Raw genomic sequence first — 15263 nt, forward strand, 5'->3', positions numbered from 1 at the left:
ATTATACACCGTCACAGTGTGTGTACATGGTTTGTGCTTTTCTTTATAGTTATATTTATTATTTAGATTTATTGTATTGTATTGTATAATAATATTTGTCTGTTTTATATGTAGATTTGCATATACACAGCATGCTCACCAAACCAAACCAAAACCATAAATTAACTTCTTCTTCTTTATATTCCAATTCTAGATAACCTGGATCTTTATCATCTACAAACTTTCATAAATATATATATAGACATATACATATACATATACATACATATACATATACATATACATATACATATTATTTATATATCTATATAAAGTTTACAAAAAAAAATAAGAATCAAAACCTCAATAAAAGAATAAATTATCTGAGGCTGTTTCACATGTAACTTATCTTGGATCTTCCATCACATATATATATATAAAAGAGCGATTTACAAGCGGATAAAAGAAATCCCGTCTGTAAAGATGTGTGCTTGGAATATCATGACGAGAACGGTATCACCGCCACAGCCCTAAACCCTAAAAAATAGATTTAAGGTTCTCATCTGGCGTGGAGTGTCAAATGTGAGGCACGACGCCTTGATCAATTGCTGGCTGCAGTGTTGTACTTGACCTACCTACAAAAAGAAACAGAGGGGAAGCTTATTAGTCAGGGCAGGTTGGTATTAACCAAACGGTCTAGTTTATTTTATTTTATTTTATTTTTACTTTACTTTACTTTACTTTACTTTATTTTTTTATGTAGGCTGTAGAGACAAACCAGAAGGATAATCTGGAAGCTTATTTGTTTTTGCGATGAAGCAAATAAGTAAGGTTGGCCAATGATCTGTGTGCTATTTTCTGGTTTAGCTATTGTCACCTAATAAGATGTCAGGATTCTTATTTTTTTTTCTTTTTCTTCTTCTTCTTCTTTGGCTATTGTTACTTTAGATTATTTGCTTGTTATTTATTTTATACATTTGATTTGATTTATTGATTTATTGATTTATTTTTATTTTATTATTTTGTGCAAGGCGACCAGATACGTATTTGACAATAAACCACTGAGAAGTTTGGTTCATTTGAATTATTAAGTGTTACTGTTGCACCGTAGGACGAGGGTGTGGAATAGAATAAATAAAATAGAATAAACTCTCCTTTTCGTTGCGCGCACCACCGACCCAAGGCCCAGCCTATTTAAAGCTGAGATTCCTGCTACTGCTACTGTCGATGCGTTGATGGAAATGTTGCGGTAACTAAACCACATAACATCAGTGTATAAGAAGGGTATATATATATATATATATATATATATTTAGTTATTTAGTTATTTAGTTATTTAGTTAGGTGAGTGAGCGAGTGAGCGAGTGAATATTAGCAAGAAAAAGGTAGATAAATGATACCAATATCGATAAAGATTTAGATAAAATACATAGATAAAGAGGGAGAGAAAGAGGGAGAGAAAGAGAGATTATCTTGACCAAATATAAAATATAAAATAATATAATATATTCTAACATCTCGTTGTCGTGCACAGTCCTCCTTCTAGGCAAGGAACCTTAATTGCTATTTTATTTTATTTTATTTTATTTATTACTATTCGCAATCTTGACCTCTCGTTTTCTATTTCTTTCTATTTTGTTGATTATAGAACACACACGAGCAAAAACAGAAAAAGCGAGTCATAAACCTAAATATCTCTTTAACACTCTTTCTTCGATCTTGTTTTCTCTTCTCTTTCCTTTTTGCAATCTTTTTAGTTTGACACTAATAGTAAGTTATGGGTGATTTGCTTCTTTCTTTTACCATTTATTTTATAAGAGAGTGTATATAGCGATTCTGTAAACAAGTCTACAATAGATACAGATACTGATATAGGGGATATGGATAGTAAGAGAACAAACAATAGAGAGAGAGAGAATAAATAAATAAATATATGTGTAGCTTAGCAACTAATAAAGATCATAGAGCGAGAGAATTATAGTAAAGACACTAAAGAGTGGGAATAAGTGAAGAGGATAGGTAGAGAGGTAGAGAGGTAGAAAGGTAGATATGTAGAGTGAGAGTAGGGTGAGTAGAGTGAGTGTACAAAATTCCTTCAATATTATCAAATTTATGCACACAAATAGACACAAAAATTTCATTGGTAATTATTATCAATACCAGACAAGCTAATTTGTTCTCGTTTGTCAAGAATCTCCAAAAAAGACTTGTTCATTATTTCATTCATTTATTCAGATGCCTCTGACGACTTGTTTCTGGGCCCTGCTTTCCTTGAATGAGCTCAGTTTCATCTATCTACCGGCCTCAGTAGGAGATAAAGAAGTCCTGGGTGGAAGAACAATCCGAGATCTCTTGCTTAACAGATCTCTTCTTGACTTCGTACACCACGAAGAAGTAGATCTCGCAAAATCCGATCTATCTACTTTTGTTCGCATGAAAACCCTCGCTGGCTCTGTCACAAGGTGAGCCTTTGTTTCTCATTTTCTGTAGTTCCAGATGCGCCATTGTTTGCGTCTCACCTTCTAAAAAAGGGAGACATTTGTTTATTTTTTTGCGGCCCTGCCTTTCCCAGGAAGTCAATGACGCTCTTTTGATCAATAGAATAGAGATTGAAAGTGGGATAGGGTCCAAAAAAAAGATTATATAAATTAATACCCAAAACCAACTTCATATTAACAATTGTAATGATTATAATTTCTTTTTCTTTAAATTATCATTGTATTCTATATTCTTTTAAAGATGTCGGCTCCGCTCGTTTGCAGACATAGCCTTGTGTATTCACCGATCGAAGGACCTGTCACAGCCATGTGCTTATAATGCATTCCCGGACAAAGACGGCCATATGGTAGGGCTCAACTGAATAAAGAAAAAGAGGGAAAAAAAACATTATTGATCAATTCAAAACTCATTTTGCTTGTACTATTTACTATTTTTGGCAGCCAACAATATCTTTCAATGGTGAAACCAAAGACAAGGAAGCAACGTGGGATGTAATTGATGTAGTCATGTACACTGCATCTGAAAACGTCGTTCTTGCCTTTTTTCACAGTACAGGTAAATTCAAACAATTTCTTAAAGGTAAAAATAATAATAAAAAACAATAATTGACCGCTGATCCTATATAACACCTTCAAGAGTACTTTCACAGTCAAGAAGCCATGAGCACTCTTTGTGGTGAAAGCATTTTTAGAGAACAGGTAAGAAAAAATAAAAATACACACAAAAAAAAAACACAAAAAAAACTTTTTCCCCAAAAAGAGAGAGAGAGAGAGAACACAATTTATTGTAATTTATTATTACCATAATTTATTTTATTTTACGATCGTTTTTCAATTTATTTACAAAATAGGACATTCAACAAATGATGGACGTGTTGCAGAAATATTCTTACGACGACCTTGTTTCCTCTAACAGCCAATTAGAGAAAAAGATAAAAGAGCCATTAAGGGTTTTTCAGATATACAACAGCACATCCCACGAGTTGCTAGCCTCCTGGCCCCCACATTTTGACTCTAATTGTGATACAACTCCCAGCAGCAGTGGTAGCGGTAGCGGTAGCAGTAGCGGTAACCACAGACCACCTTCGAACCCTATTCCCTATACTTTTTTGCGCGACGCATGTGTGCCACAATTGATTAGCAAGGTGACCGAACTCACCAAAAACGCCACATTGAGAGACATTAGCGGCGATGAACGACAGGGGGTTGAAGAAGTGGCCTGTACACACCACCTTCACTCCAGTTCGATGGTCCATCTTGGTTTACATGGCATGGTCCGATTTGAGAGAATAGTTATACCTTATGGAGTCCTTTCATTTGGCTCCCACCAAATCACCCAGATAAATCACAATTCCACTACAGATCTTGGCCAATATCACCACTACATGCATTGCGCCCCCAGTACTATTCCTGACGACACAACTTATCTTAGTGGGGTTATCAGTAATCCTAATTCGACCGCAGTTCTTCATAGGTGAGTAAATCCTCGGTTTCAATGGTTTTATTATTATTTGTTGTTTTTTGTTGTTTTGTTTTGTTGCTTTGTTGTTGTTGTTTTTTTGTTGTTTTAGAATCTGTTTATCTGTTTATCTGTTTACCTTTTCTCTTTCCAGATTCTCTCACGTTGATTGTTTATATTCACGCTTTTTTTCTCTCTTTTTTTCTATGATGTGAACTCTAGGCCCTGCCTTTCAGAACCACATTCGCCTGTGGTGGTCGTACCCGATCCTGCCCTGACGCCTCTCTACCATCCTGCCCTCCCTTCGCCCACGATATCTCCTTCTTTAGCAATAAACCCTCATCGTCACCGCCCATTTGGCCGTCAATCAGAGGACCCTCCGCCATCTGGAACCAATTCACCCGTTACGCTCGCGTACCCAATGTCCTTACGTAGTCCGGAACCAAGTCCTATTGCCCCAAAAATACCAATTTCAACAATATCACCAAAACTGCCAGCTGGACACGTACCAGAAGAAAGGCAATGGTTGCATGTACGGTCTCTTTATGACCCGATCCTTGACCAACAGACTGCAAAGGTCTGCGTAAGGTGTAACACGAGCTCAAGTCCTGAGTGGCGCCGTGGTCCGAACGGCCACAAAACGTAAGTACAAAATTTCACTATTTTCTTTCCTTTGCGTCTCTCAGCAGTAAAAGAGCTTCCTTTACAAAATAATAGTATATATATATGTATATAATGTAATAAGTATAACGCCTAGTGATATAAAATAATACATAACAGTAGTCATAGCAATACAAGTATAGATAATGGTAGTAATGAGAATTGTACTTCAGATTATGATTAAAATTATAATTATGATTAAAATTGAAATTGAAATCAATAATCATAATTACAGTAGTAATAAAAAAAATGATAGTGAGAATACCAATAATACAAATAGCAAGAATAGCATTAAGAATCTCAATAAGAATCACAAAAATCATATAAAAATCACAAAAATAACAATAACAGTAATAATAATGATAAATAATGGTAAAAATAACAATAAAAATGAAAAAAAATAAAGATAAAAATAATGAGGAGAATCGTAAAAAATAATCATAAGAAAAATAAAGGGGTGTTTTTTATTTTTATTTATTTTTTTATTTATTTAGTTAGTTATTTTTTATTTATTTATTTGTAAAACGCCTTCAAAAGTACAAAGAGATGAAACCAAATCAATTGACTTTTTATTGCCTTTAATTAGGTTGTGCAATGCATGTGGTTTGAGATATTCTCGCTTGCTCTCAAAGCAGTGGCGAAAATCAGAACTTGAACGGTATGGACCAGATGGTCTTTCAAAACCCACCAAGAAACCCTCTGACCAAAAAGACTCATCGAGAAGAAAGGCTGGTAAGCGTACACCTCCTTAAAAAAAGTTCTTCATTTTGGACACTTTTGCCAAATATTATTATTATTTTTATTTTTATTATTTTGTCTGTTTTACTTTGATTTCTTCCTTTCTTTGATTCATTTTATTTTGTATTCCATTCCATTTCTTCTTCTTTAAATCTATGCCCCACCCATTCTTTGTAAACAATTTATGTTCTTTCACTTCTTTAATAATTCGCAAAGAAGCTCTATATTACCTATCTACCTATCTACCTATAACATTCTTATGAATACTTTAATTTTTATGTCACCAAGAATAAGTGTGTATAGTAAACCAAATTCCAGTAATTTTTATTTTTATTTTTATTTCTCTTTTCCTTTTCATTATTATTATTGTCATTATTATTATTCCAAGTATGCAAGTTTGATTTTATTTTCCTATATAAATTTTCCTTATAAAAATCTATATCTATTTCTGTGCACGCATTATTTTTACCAGTAGAAATAAAAAAGGCAATCAAAACAGACAAAAGGAAAATAAATAAGACAAATAGAAAAATAGGCAGACAGCCAATTGAAGGCAAGCAATTAAAGGCAGTAGCAGTGAAAACAGCCCTAGAATTAACCTTATATATTATATATAAATGTATGTGTATGTTCTTGTGCGTGTGCATAAGAGGAGGAGACTTTGTTAATATGAAAGCACTATATTTTTTAAAGTGAGAAAAAAAAACCAAAAAAAAGGCTGTCAAGTTGTATGTGACTTGGCTAGTTACCATTTACAAAGAAATCAAGGTTCATAGTCACCGAAAAGGTAGATTTTGAAAACTGGCCTTTGACAGGTGCACTTCTTTATCGAACTCCGCCACCAATTTTTTTTTATTTTCTTTTCCCCTGCCTTTTCCGTTCCTCTTCTTTTCCCTACTTTGAATATTATGGCCACCTGCGACGCTGTACTTCAGTCTCTTGCCAAGCTTTCCCTCTCGCCCAGAACTGTGTCTCATGAGAGTGTGTCTGACAACAAAGCTTGGGCTGCTGCTCTTGCCAGCACCAAGGACGCGGTGTTTGAGATGACTAAGACACTCATCTTGAAGCCCAAGACCGCCAAGACTGCTGCTGCCACTCCCGTCGTTGTCATTGCACTCGAGTCGACCGAGACCCCCGTCCCTGCTCTTGGAAAGAAACTTAGCCTCAAAGACTGCCGTTTCGCCAACGAAGAATTGTTGCAGACCACTTTTGGCGTCAACAAGGATCAAGGTAACACTATGCGCACATACATACGCACGCACGCACGCACGCACCCACACATATATATTTTTAAAAAAAAAGAGGGATATAAAGAGGGATCAAGAGGAAACAAAACAAAATAAAATACGCAAGAAAAATCCAAGTGAAAGAAACATTGAGCTTATTATTAAATAATGAAAACAAAACAACAAACCAAAAAAAAAATCTGTATGCAACACATAGTTTCTCCCTTTGCCTTATCTAATGTGGCTGATCTTAGCTTGGTTCACTTGGTTGTGGACTCTGCTATCCTTGCCCTCCCTGCAACTACCTTGTTGGCCTTCCACCCCTCGGCTGCCGACAAGACTGTATTTGTCACAGTCGATCAGTTGAAGGCTTATTTCAAATCCATCTCCAAGGATTTCGTCGAAATTGACTTTAAGGCTATTGCTACTGCTGCTCCCGCTGCTGCTGCTGCTTCTGGCTCCAAGCCTGCTGCCAAGCCTGCACCAAAGAAGAAGGGTAATTTTATTTTTCTCTTAAATTTATATATATATATAATTTTAACAAATACACGTTAAAAAACAATTTTATTAATTCTTGTACACAGCCGCAGCTGAAATCGAGGCTTCCGCTGATGAGGTTCACCAAATGGGTATTGAGGCTAAGAAGGAAGTTGACTTCCCCAAGTGGTACCAGCAGGTAAATAACACACACGCACGCACGGGTGTACAGACAGTTGTTTTTGTACATTGAATTACATTGTATTGTATTATATTGTATCGATATCTAACATGTATATATTTATGTTGTGCGTGTTTTTATTAAAAAAAATTGTAGGTTTTGACCAAGAGTGAGATGTTGGAGTACTATGATGTCTCTGGCTGTTACATCCTTCGTCCTCTCGCTTACAACGTCTGGAAGGAGATTACCAGTAAGTCAGAAAATGAAACATTCAAAGAAGAAAGAGATCAAAAAATAAATAATTAATTAATTTTAAAAAAAAATCCTTGTAATAGACTTTTTTGATGCCGCCATCACTGAAATGGGTGTTGAGGACACATATTTCCCTATGTTCGTCTCCAACCGTGTCTTGCAGCGTGAGAAGGATCATATCGAAGGTTTTGCTCCCGAGGTTGCGTGGGTCACCAAGGCTGGATCAGCTGACCTGGAAGAACCGATCGCCATTCGTCCCACCTCAGAGACAGTCATGTACCCTTACTTCTCCAAGTGGATTCGTTCTTACCGCGATCTCCCCTTCCGTATCAACCAATGGTGCTCAGTCGTTCGCTGGGAATTCAAAAACCCCCGTAAGTTTATAGCAGAACTACCATATCTTTATATCACAAACTAACATATATATATTATCTATAGAGCCTTTCCTCAGAACTCGCGAGTTCTTGTGGCAAGAGGGTCACACTGCCCATTTGACTCTTGAGGGCGCTGACAAGGAAGTTCGTGAGATCTTGGATCTTTATGAGCAGGTTTACACCGATCTCTTGGCTGTTCCTGTAGTGAAGGGTGTAAAGTCTGAGAAAGAACGTTTCGCCGGTGGATACTACACCACTACCGTCGAAGGTTTCATCCCCACCACCGGTCGTGCTATCCAGGGTGGTACCTCCCACTGTCTCGGCCAGAACTTCAGTAAGATGTTCAACATCGTGATCGAGGATCCCAGTGCCCCAGCCAATGCCACCGAGGAAGCCAAGAAGCTCCACGTCTGGCAAAACTCCTGGGGTCTGTCCACCCGTACAATTGGTGTTATGGTGATGATTCACAGTGACGACAAGGGTCTTGTCCTCCCTCCCCGTGTTGCCCTCATCCAGACCGTTGTCGTTCCTTGCGGTTTGAACGTCAAGACCACCAAGGAGGAGTCCGATGACATCTACGACAGATGCCAGGCCGTTGCTGCCCGTCTCAAGAAGACCGGTCTCAAGTCCAAGGCTGATTTGAGAGAGAACTACAGCCCTGGCTTCAAGTTCAACCACTGGGAGATCCGTGGTGTTCCCCTCAGACTCGAGTTGGGCCCCATGGACATCAAGAAGAACCAGGTCACTGCTGTCCGTCGTGACACCGGTGCCAAGTTTGCCATCCCTCTCGACAACCTTGAGAAGGGTGTCCGCGATGCTCTTGACACCATCCAGAACGACATGTTCCAGAAGGCAAAGGCAAAGATGGATAGCTCCATTGTCCGCATCAACAAGTGGGAAGATTTCGTTCGTACCCTCAACGACAAGAAGCTCTGTTTGATTCCCTGGTGTGACCGCATTGCCTGCGAGGATGATATTAAGGAAAGATCTGCCCGTGTTGCCACCGAGGGTGAGGAAGAAGATGATCGCGCTCCTTCCATGGGTGCCAAGTCTCTCTGCAAGCCATTTGTCCAGCCCACCGAGAACCCCATTGTTCCCGGCGTCACCAAGTGCATTGCTTGTGACCACGATGCCAAGCACTTTATGCTCTTTGGTAGAAGCTACTAATCTTAACCAAATACACAAGTACACAAATTCACAAAATACACACAAACATACAAACACGATATATATATATTCTGTATTTCTTTTCTTTCTCATATCTCCCAATCCCCCCTTTTTTTTCTTCTTTTTTGAAACAATAAAAATAATTAACATTATTGTCTTTTACTTTACCACAATCCACATTCACTTCTTTTCTCATCCATTCACACATACACATATAGCAACACTAGTCCACAATTGACACGATTCTTTTTCTTGTCTGTAAAAACTCATAGCATCTCTCTCTCTCTCTTTCTCTTACACACTCTCTTTTGCTGTTGCCGTTGGTGTTTCTGTTGTTTTGACAAGGGAAGCACAGGATCATCTTTTTGAATTTTTGAATTTTTTTCTTTTTGTTTTCTTTCTTTAATATCCTCAACATATGTTCTATGATACACAAAGTATAGTCTGGCAAACTTATCGCTTCTTGTTGGAGGCACGCTTTCCTTGACCTTTTTTTTGTTTTGTTTTTTTTTTGTTTTTTAAAATTACACAAAAACAATAAAAAGTTAGACACACACACACATACAAATTATTGGTTTATTTTATCCTTATTTATATTCTTTTACCTTTCTTGGGGGCGCCCTTTCCACGTCTCTTTCTTCTGGCAATTTCTTCAAGGCGCTCATTCTCCTCAGTGTTGACAAGGTCAAGTTCAGGGAACATGGCCTTGAGGTCACGGAAATGAACTAGCTTTTCAGGGTGGTATTGGGTCAAGGTCGATCCGAGCAATCGCTGCCTCAACACTTTGTTTCCTGTCCGTGCCGATGTGGGATTGTAGACGGTCTGGAAGATCTTGCAGGACAGCTGGGCAAGCTGAGCAAGCTTGGCTGGAGCTGCCGATGAGGTTGTCATGAGAATAGGTGGTGGTGTGTATATGTGTGTTTAAAAAGGGCTCAAAGCCTGTCGTTTTTGCCCCTCCCCTTTTTGTTTACCGCTGTCACTTTGGAGAGACTGTTGATATTTAAATCCCGAAAGTTGAGGATAAAGGTGAAAGAACAAAAAAAAAAGGTGCCCTTTCTTTCTTTATATAAATAACAGGATAAGATCAAGCTGTGTAAAGAGCTTATCTTCTTCTTTGTATCTTTATGTACTACCGCTTAACATTGGAATTGAACCCTGTTAGACTTTCCAGATCGATTTTTACAATGTATATATATATATATATGTATTGAAACTCACAATGAAGCTGTCAGTAGATATAACGAGTATATAGATAGTCAAAACCAAAACAACTATAGTAGCTTATTATAGTAAACGAACTGTACATTTTGATTCAATTGCGGCTGGTACAAAGCACCCATTGACAGAGTAAAAATAGGGATATTAATATATAAATCCAGGTTTTAATTCACAAACTAATAAATTGATATGAATTGATATTAAGCTTAAAGTTTTACATATTCTTGTATGTGTATATAGTAGGTATATGTATTAAAAATGACAAACAAACAAGCAAACGCAAATAGATCATACTATTTGGTTTATTCCAATACCAATTACCTTATATTTACCATTGATCTGTGCTGATCTGTCTTTATATTCACATATTGTATATATACGCTAATTCCTTTGTAAGATTTATTACACTAAATCTATTCCTTTTTCTTTGCTTGCACACGCACATACATATACACACACACAAGAACAGTAAATGATCCTGCTGTCTACGTCATGATAAAATATTACGTCATAAATAGTTGAGAGTGTAGATAGCTGTTCTTGCTCGGATGCTGAAACGTGCGACAAAGCAAAACCCCGTTTTTGTAGACCCCTTCTTAGCACCTTACACGTCAAAGAAAACAGTAAACATGAAGGCATCATTTTTGAGCACGGCTGTATTGAGCCTGCTCTCCGTCAGCACCAGCGTCCTCGGTAGGTTTTCTGCCAGATGAGCGTGTTGGCGAGAAAACAGAAAAAGAACAAAAAAAAAGAACGAGAAGACATATATATATATATATATATATAGACAGAAAAAAAAAGAGAGACTCCAAACCTCACAGACTGACAACCAACCTGCCATGATTTAATTAGCTCGGTCGTCTGTCTACATGGTCTCCGAGACTGCAAAGATGACTGCACAGTGTCATCACTCTGAAGTCTCATTCAACTCGTTCTCTCTGGTCATGTCCCATTTGATGAACACCCTCGACACACACCCAATCATGCAATTGCAAGACAGCTACAAGCAACAGGCTCTCGATGGTGCCCAGGCTGTGTGGAATGGTCATCAGCAGTGGTTTTCCAATGAAGAAAATGACCTTTTCAAGCCAAAGTTACAAGGAAACCTCTTTATTACTGTAGCTGGTGTACAGAATGCCGAAGGTATATATATATATATAGATCAAAAAAATGAATATAAGTTGCATATGTATATATAAAGAATTTGCATTTATTTTTTTGGATTTCGGTGCTTAATTAAGCTTAAATACCTTTTTGATTTATATATTTTTATTTATTTATTTAAAACAGTGCTTCTCCCCGACTACAATCCTGCCTTTTATGTTACCGACAACACTGCCGAAGATTATGCAGCTCTTGCTGAGGATATTGCTTTGAACACTCAGGAGAGATCCGGCCATGGCTTCGTAATGCACGCTTACACATTACCTGTAAGATTATGATAGATATATCTTTGATTAAATCGATCTATACTAGAAATATCAATTAATCAATTATGTTGTTTCTTTTTACAGAAAACTATTGAGGAAGCGTCGGAAATTGTGTCTTCCTTTAAACAGAACTATCCTGGTGTAGATGCAAGCGTATTCGATATGACATTGGAAGCAAGTTTATATAGTTAATTTAATATATACAAAACAAAGGCTAATTAAAATAATTAAAATGATCTTTAGGCTGATAATGCATTCATTACTGAAATGGAACAATCAAGAGATGCCATGAAGATCTTTACAACTGCCAAGGAAGGTTCTGAACAACGTGGTACTGATTTTGTCTCAATCAAGATGACTGGTCTTCAGACTCTTCTTCATGCTTATGGAGCCAACTCTGATAAGTACATCCAGGGTCAGCACGCAGTTAGATTGTTGCTGGAAGAGGTAATTGCATACATACATACATACATATTTGAAAGACAAATGGGAAAGGACTTGCAAGAAAGATGGAACGAAAAAAAAGGGAAAAAAGTTGGTTTTGTTGTGTATAAAGGTACTGTAACTAACATTCCAATTATTATTTTACATATACATATACATATACATATATACATATACATTATAGAACTTGATTCCTACCTTCCAAAAAGCCTATCTTAACAACAAGGAGGGTGTCTTGGCTACTGTTGTCCTTTCACCTGCTATTGCCAACCGTTTTAATAAGCGCGACCTTCCCGATACCGACGCCACCTGCTACACAACTCTTTCTGACTGCGAAGAGGGAACTGGTGATTGCAGCGGTCATGGTTTGTGCGGTATTGTGTCTGACTCTTGCTATGCTTGTCAGTGCAAGGCTTCTTTCTTGGGTGAATCCTGCGAGTTTGTGGATTCTACTAGCGATTTCCAGCTTCTCTTCTGGACTGGCGTTAGTTTGATTATCTTGACTTCAGGTGTTCTTGTGTTTATTTACAACAGTGGAAATATTGACAATGGAGGTATTCTTATGGGTACCCAGTCTTTGCCCAAGCAAGACTAAGCCAATAAAAAAAACACACACACAAAAATCGAAAAAAAAAATGCCAAAAAAACACAAAACTAATAATACGAATAAGAATAAAAGAGAAGAAACATGATATTTGAGACCTTTTGCTGCTGCTGCTGTTGTTTTAAAAATGTGTAATAAAAAATACACAGTTACAACATTGGTACTCAAAATATCAGTCATCTAGGAAAATCTACATTGATTTTTTTTATATACCTTTATATGATACAAATCAAAGTTTTTGTATTTTTTTTTCTCTGCTAAAATTTGGACAAAACTGTCAGATTAACAAGTGAAGGAAAAGGCTAAATGATTCTTTCACCTTTACCCAAAGCCATATTTACTCATTTTCTAAATAAAAAATAAGAAATCAAGAAATGTTGTTCATTTAATATACTTGATCCATACTAGTGGGTTGTATATAAAGATAGTAAAGAAAATGTGAGGTAAAGTTATTTACAGACATGATTAAGATTAAGAATGCACATACAAATATATATATATGTCAGTGAATAAGTAATCTAGGTTAAAAGTAAGCATTATCCCAATATTGATAAAACTGTTTGAGTTATAGGTTTATAAATTATGAAGCTTCAAAGTTAAAGTCATAGCCAAATAATCTTTTTGTTAAAAGTATTCTTCTTTCTTTACGCAGTATATATATATAGATAAATAGATATAGATATATCCACGCGTGTGTGTATGTGGGTAGATGTAAAATATTATAAAATTGAAAATGCCTATTCGCTAACTACTGATTACTGCAAGAATAGACTCAGATGCACTCTGGCGTGAGCCTGCCACCCACGTGGATTGAACCAATATTACAAGCCCTACTGCACCAATAACCATCAAAGATACCATTAATGCTACCCGACATCTCCTCTGCCAGCCTCTAAAGTCTCTATCTCTGGCCGAGTTTTTACTTAGTCCTATACTTCCACCAATCCAGAAAAGCGGGCAAACAAACCCTAGCCAAAAGAATAGTCGTTCTATAGGCGCATGGTTCACAGCAGATGTCCCATACAGATAAGTATGTTGTATAGCACCCGGGGGGCAGGCTGGATTGGCTGGATACTCTTTTGAAAGGTACTTGACTTTCGATCCTTTGCGGACAACAGCATACTGTTGTATCTTTTGCAAGACTTGACCTGCGATTGATTTTTCACGACATACCAAAGACAGAGAATTAGTTTCGTCGAGGCTGCTACTTGGAGTGTTCTGCGTGTCATGAGGATGCAAGGGAAGATCTCCCTCGCTCCGAATTCTTTGAAGTACGCTGTAGTGAGAGTTCATGAGATCTCCCGAGTCAGAAATACATGACTCTTGGCGTAAATTCTCATGAGCAAGAAAGTGAGAATTTCCCGGAATAGCAGGTGGGGTGTGAGGGATACATGAAGCAAGTGGCAAGTTTACTTCAATGGGAGGATGTACGAGAACTGTGGGTGTAGCTGACCATGGTTTGTAGACAACAGAGTCCCTGTTTCGCTGAAAGGTACTAAATGGGTCAAACATGGATTCCCAGTTGGCAGTTGCACTGCCTCTTGTATTGGAGCTGTGGCATGATAGCTGTACAGATCGAATAGAGTCGGAACCGCCTTCTTTAGGAATAAAATCTTGCTGATATTGAAGAGACGGAATAGAAGAAACGGACGGAGAGGACGCAATAGACGCAATAGACGCAATAGACGCAATGGACGGGATTGACGGAAGAGGTTTATCTGTGAGATAGGCAGTTTGGATAGCAATCTTGAAATGTTCTGAATTATCCATTTCTTTTTTTCTGGGCAATAAAAGTGTCGAAAGTGGCGTGAGGTTTGCTGCAACTGTTGCGCTCACCGGATAGCTTCTTGTTCTTCTTGTTCTTGGTTCCACAGCAGGAAGGGACGGTGAAGCGGGGTCTTTGTTGGGAGACGGATCAGAGGTCCGGTTGTCTTGAATCTGGCTTGGTTGATGGTGAGCAACTGGAATATCCTTTGTTTCTGTTGTGGTAAGATTCACACAAATTGTGTTTTGGCAGATTGTTGTAGCTTCATTTTGTATGCTCTTGTTTCCATTGATTTCAATAGGTAAGAATGTATCTTTTTGATACACGCACCCATCTTGAAACTGTTTGGCATGGTGTGAAATTCCAGGCTGAGCAACTGAGTCGTTTTGCAGCATGTCAGATAGTACATCAGAGTGAAACGTGGTTGAGTACATAAGTCCGGCAGTCAGCTAGTCATTCATTCATTCATTCATTCATTAAGTCAGTCAGTCAGTCAGCCAGTCATTCAGTTAGTCAGTCAGTCAGCTAGTCAATCTGAATTAACCTAGTCTTGATCTGTTGGATTATTACAATACCAATACGACTTTGTTTTTGTTTTTTGTTTTTTTTTTCTGGTAGATTTACAACGAGAAATAAATAAAAGAAGCGTATCACAAACGTTGGCTATTATGTAAATAGATCTAATGGTTATTAGGACTTGTTTCAGAGAGTTTGGTTTGTCTTGGATATGATTAGAATAACAACAAATATCATATGAGAGCTACGTTGGAACTCTAATATACCATTAATAA

The 15263-nt window shown here is 37.5% G+C and overlaps 5 protein-coding genes across 5 annotated transcripts; 3 read left to right on the forward strand and 2 right to left on the reverse strand.

Moving 5' to 3' along the window:
* Positions 1 to 1625: 1625 nt before the first annotated feature.
* Positions 1626 to 5832, forward strand: PHYBLDRAFT_76417 (GATA-type zinc finger transcription factor). The gene is made up of 8 exons (XM_018443151.1): positions 1626 to 1648; positions 2180 to 2441; positions 2719 to 2824; positions 2919 to 3033; positions 3115 to 3176; positions 3329 to 3951; positions 4159 to 4578; positions 5183 to 5832. Exons 2-8 carry the CDS (start codon positions 2215 to 2217, stop codon positions 5346 to 5348), a joined length of 1719 nt encoding a protein of 572 aa, XP_018295591.1. The 5' UTR covers positions 1626 to 1648; positions 2180 to 2214; the 3' UTR covers positions 5349 to 5832.
* A 407-nt stretch (positions 5833 to 6239) lies between these two features.
* On the forward strand, positions 6240 to 9182 carry PHYBLDRAFT_131197 (hypothetical protein; the record flags this gene model as incomplete). The annotated part of the gene is made up of 6 exons (XM_018429410.1): positions 6240 to 6564; positions 6778 to 7056; positions 7145 to 7236; positions 7375 to 7468; positions 7554 to 7844; positions 7909 to 9182. The coding sequence occupies 6 exons, from the start codon at positions 6243 to 6245 to the stop codon at positions 9009 to 9011; spliced, it is 2181 nt and encodes a 726-aa protein (XP_018295592.1). The 3' UTR covers positions 9012 to 9182.
* A 196-nt stretch (positions 9183 to 9378) lies between these two features.
* PHYBLDRAFT_122438 (hypothetical protein) lies at positions 9379 to 10013 on the reverse strand. Its single transcript, XM_018428872.1, has 2 exons — positions 9617 to 10013; positions 9379 to 9499 (listed from the first exon to the last, which is right to left on the reverse strand). Exons 1-2 carry the CDS (start codon positions 9900 to 9902, stop codon positions 9465 to 9467), a joined length of 321 nt encoding a protein of 106 aa, XP_018295593.1. The 5' UTR covers positions 9903 to 10013; the 3' UTR covers positions 9379 to 9464.
* Positions 10014 to 10816: 803 nt separating this feature from the next.
* PHYBLDRAFT_157785 (hypothetical protein) lies at positions 10817 to 12923 on the forward strand. The gene is made up of 6 exons (XM_018433679.1): positions 10817 to 10922; positions 11082 to 11372; positions 11520 to 11659; positions 11744 to 11833; positions 11903 to 12106; positions 12288 to 12923. Exons 1-6 carry the CDS (start codon positions 10859 to 10861, stop codon positions 12696 to 12698), a joined length of 1200 nt encoding a protein of 399 aa, XP_018295594.1. The 5' UTR covers positions 10817 to 10858; the 3' UTR covers positions 12699 to 12923.
* Positions 12924 to 13451: 528 nt separating this feature from the next.
* On the reverse strand, positions 13452 to 14906 carry PHYBLDRAFT_164461 (hypothetical protein; the record flags this gene model as incomplete). The annotated part of the gene is made up of 1 exon (XM_018435009.1): positions 13452 to 14906. The coding sequence occupies one exon, from the start codon at positions 14904 to 14906 to the stop codon at positions 13452 to 13454; it is 1455 nt and encodes a 484-aa protein (XP_018295595.1).
* Positions 14907 to 15263: the final 357 nt, after the last annotated feature.

The sequence above is a fragment of the Phycomyces blakesleeanus genome (assembly GCF_001638985.1).
Source record: "Phycomyces blakesleeanus NRRL 1555(-) unplaced genomic scaffold PHYBLscaffold_4, whole genome shotgun sequence".
Lineage (NCBI taxonomy): Eukaryota > Fungi > Mucoromycota > Mucoromycetes > Mucorales > Phycomycetaceae > Phycomyces > Phycomyces blakesleeanus.

Excerpts from the sequence above, each read along its gene's own strand:
- PHYBLDRAFT_76417 (XM_018443151.1), top strand. The coding sequence starts at position 2,215 with ATGCCTCTGACGACTTGTTTCTGGGCCCTGCTTTCCTTGAATGAGCTC. Across the intron at positions 2,825-2,918 it reads CGGACAAAGACGGCCATATG|CCAACAATATCTTTCAATGG; the intron begins GTAGGGCTCAAC and ends TATTTTTGGCAG. Across the intron at positions 3,034-3,114 it reads TGCCTTTTTTCACAGTACAG|AGTACTTTCACAGTCAAGAA; the intron begins GTAAATTCAAAC and ends AACACCTTCAAG.
- PHYBLDRAFT_122438 (XM_018428872.1), bottom strand. The coding sequence starts at position 9,902 with ATGACAACCTCATCGGCAGCTCCAGCCAAGCTTGCTCAGCTTGCCCAG. Across the intron at positions 9,500-9,616 it reads AAAGGGCGCCCCCAAGAAAG|GTCAAGGAAAGCGTGCCTCC; the intron begins GTAAAAGAATAT and ends AACAAAAAAAAG.
- PHYBLDRAFT_157785 (XM_018433679.1), top strand. The coding sequence starts at position 10,859 with ATGAAGGCATCATTTTTGAGCACGGCTGTATTGAGCCTGCTCTCCGTC. Across the intron at positions 11,834-11,902 it reads TATTCGATATGACATTGGAA|GCTGATAATGCATTCATTAC; the intron begins GCAAGTTTATAT and ends AATGATCTTTAG. Across the intron at positions 12,107-12,287 it reads TTAGATTGTTGCTGGAAGAG|AACTTGATTCCTACCTTCCA; the intron begins GTAATTGCATAC and ends TATACATTATAG.